At 36.8% G+C, this 3,024-nt stretch overlaps 1 protein-coding gene across 1 annotated transcript; it reads right to left on the minus strand.

Annotated features, from left to right (window-relative positions):
• LOC149001174 (putative aquaporin NIP-type) lies at positions 1 to 3,024 on the minus strand. Its single transcript, XM_089139817.1, has 5 exons — positions 2,235 to 3,024; positions 1,918 to 2,142; positions 1,121 to 1,318; positions 970 to 1,031; positions 1 to 829 (listed from the first exon to the last, which is right to left on the minus strand). Exons 1-5 carry the CDS (start codon positions 2,349 to 2,351, stop codon positions 619 to 621), a joined length of 813 nt encoding a protein of 270 aa, XP_088995943.1. The 5' UTR covers positions 2,352 to 3,024; the 3' UTR covers positions 1 to 618.

The raw sequence follows: 3,024 nt of genomic DNA on the forward strand, positions 1-3,024 counted from the left end.
GTATTTTTTTATTTTTTTGAACTACACAATTGAAACCCTCGATCTCGATCACCACTTTACATCTGGACCATAGGCAGTTCAATGCTGTGCATTAATTGTGCAGCACTAAAACTAAATGTGCTTGTATATGGGGCTAGTTCTTATTGAAGGTAAGACTCAACAAGATTTTCAGATGACACAAATGGACACCTAGTGAGGTGGGCTGGGCCACCTAGCAAAGCAGCTACGAAATTCCTAGAGGCCCGTTAGCATAGTTGTCCCAAATTGGTGTCGGTGGCAACCACTTGGCTTATTTCTACTCCTTGGGTTCATCCGTTTTCTAGCCTTGTTTCTTCCGCTTTGCCATCTCGAAGAAACTGGTTACCCAAAAAAGAAATACATCTCCATTCCCAAACAAAATTCGTCAAGGTCTTTAAACTGGATTTGGAACCCCAATTGATCTTGAACATGTAAACATACATAATGATATGAATAAACAACATGCACGATCAAGATTTGATCTCAAATGAATGTAGTGTCTAAAATTATCACAGTATACTTGAAAAAAATAACATTATGGCTTCAATGACAGTTCTGTTCAACTGTCTACTGAGCAACTATCTACAAGAAGGCAGCCTATTATTTTTTTGATAAGCTTTTAAGAAATGATCCACTCTTGGTAAGCTCTCTTAATGGTTTGTTTGTAAACCTGATAAGGTTATATGCCAAAGCTCCAAGAATGGTGCCAATGGGTGGACCCAATATGTAAACCCATATCCCTTTGAAGTTGTGCATAACAATAGCAGGACCCAGACTCCTTGCAGGATTCATGGAAGCTCCAGACACTGGCCTGCAAATAAGCATGTATGGAATTTAATACATGAAAAATCTAAGGATGATTGAGAAAATCAACAATCTTAAATGAATACCTATAACAGATAAGAATTAAAGGTTAAATAAAGAATGAAAAGCATAAGAATGAGGAACTACCCAGCCACCAACACATTTAACAGTATTGTCATTCCAACTGCAATTCCAGCGAGTTCTCCAATCTGTAAAAATTATGTTTGTTATGTTTGTGTTTTAGATAAACATCATCAGTTAAGATTCTAATAGAATTAGAAAGGGTAGAAGTGCTTACTGCTCTGTTATCTGTAGCAACCCCAGAAATGACAAACATTAACAGGAAAGAGATGATAATCTCAATGACCAGGGACTGAACATTGGTACCAGTAGGAATTGTACCAAAGAAATGTTTTGGTTGGGGATCAAAAGCTAGAGACAAGGTGCCACTGGCAAAGATTGATCCCAGTAATTGAGCCATCATATAAATAGGCACCTGAAGATACAAAAGTTTGAATATCAATTACAGGTACATGAAAGAAGAAAAAAATGACCCATTGGAGCATTAGACAAAATTATAAAGATGGTGAGATTAACTTTCAAGCTTACCTAAGCATGACTATATAAACACAAATTCTTGGGTTATATTATTTAATCATAATTTGGGATTATAAAAAGAAATCTCTAGCATCCTTAATGATACGGATTCCTGAAGAATAAGTTCGGTCATTAATCTTGGACTTTTGTTGTGGTCATGGGATGCTCTGTTTTGTTCTGCTTTTAATATGTTCAACCAAAAGATTAAACAACCGAATTAGTTGGAAATTTCCATTTTAGAATCAATTGAAAGTCCAAACCAGTAACCTCCCAACGAAAGTTGCAGCTAATTAATTAAAAAACTGACCCTACATGCATAGACTTTTGTTTTTCTTGAGTTAGAAACTTGTCGGCCATGGCTTGCTTTCTAGCTTCTACTTTGGTCAAAACTAATACAATGAGATGGGATTGCCGGAATAATAATCTTCCGACCAAACCAGAACACACAGAAGAGAAATAACAGAGGAGACAAATGGGGAATGTAAAATCTTAACTGACCTGAGCCCAAGGGAAATGCCGGAAAATGGCGAAAGTGATGGTGACTGCCGGATTAAAATGGGCACCAGAGATATGTCCGAGAGAGTAAACCATCACCATAACTATCAAACCCCACGTCACACAGATCCCAGGAAACGTAACCGATCCACCATACATCTTGTTAACCACCACCGATCCACACCCAGCAAAGATTACAAAGTAGGTTCCAATCACCTCTGCAATAAACTGAAACAACAACCAATGAACCAATTCAGAATTCACACTTCAAAAAAAATGAAACCCATTTCTTTCTCTGTATTGGGTTTATTTGAAAGTACCTTCTGCGAAAGAACAACAACTGCAGAAGATGAACAAACCCTGTTGTCGTTATCATTGTTGTTGTTTGTACAATGATTCCCTCCTTCTAAATCAGCTTCTTCGATATGATCACCCATTGTTGAAGAAACTCTGTATTTTCTGTGTGAGTATACTCTGTCTTTATGCAAATACTTGAAATTGGGTCTTCAATTTCAATAAATTAGAGAGAAAATCGGATGGAAAGAAGAAGATTCTTTTTGGGTAAGAGTGGTAGATGGATTTAAGAGGAAAGTTTGAAATGGTTATGGAAGTTAACGTGCAATCCGGAGTGATACAAGGATGATCTGGTAACCTAATCTGTTTCTTGGTCTTTCTTATATATAAATAAAAATCAAAATAAAGGAAAGCTCTAATTTTTAGGAGAAAAGGAGTAAATGCGAACAGTTCATCGATGGGTCACAAGAGACGGCTGTTCTAGATAAGGATTAATTAGCAGGTGGCATATTTGCAGTTGCTAGCAGCTCTCTCAGACATTATCGACGACTGAATCCATCTTCTCTCTCTCAGAAACTTGATTATTCAGTCAAGTCGACCATGGCACAGAGAGAGAGAGAGAGAAAAAGAAGGAGAAGATGGGTTCTAAGTTGTAAACTTCTAGCAGTTTAATTGGAGGCTGTCAAACTTCAGAACAGAGTTTTTTTTTTTCTAAATTACTTTTTTGCTGATGAAACATGTGAAGTTAAATGCCATGAAAAATATAATTAATGGAGTTTCCATGAATAAGGATGTCATTTAATGGTGGACTTCAAT

Source organism: Hakea prostrata, chromosome 11 (assembly GCF_041222555.1).
Source record: "Hakea prostrata isolate BN-2017 chromosome 11, UWA_Hpros_2, whole genome shotgun sequence".
Lineage (NCBI taxonomy): Eukaryota > Viridiplantae > Streptophyta > Magnoliopsida > Proteales > Proteaceae > Hakea > Hakea prostrata.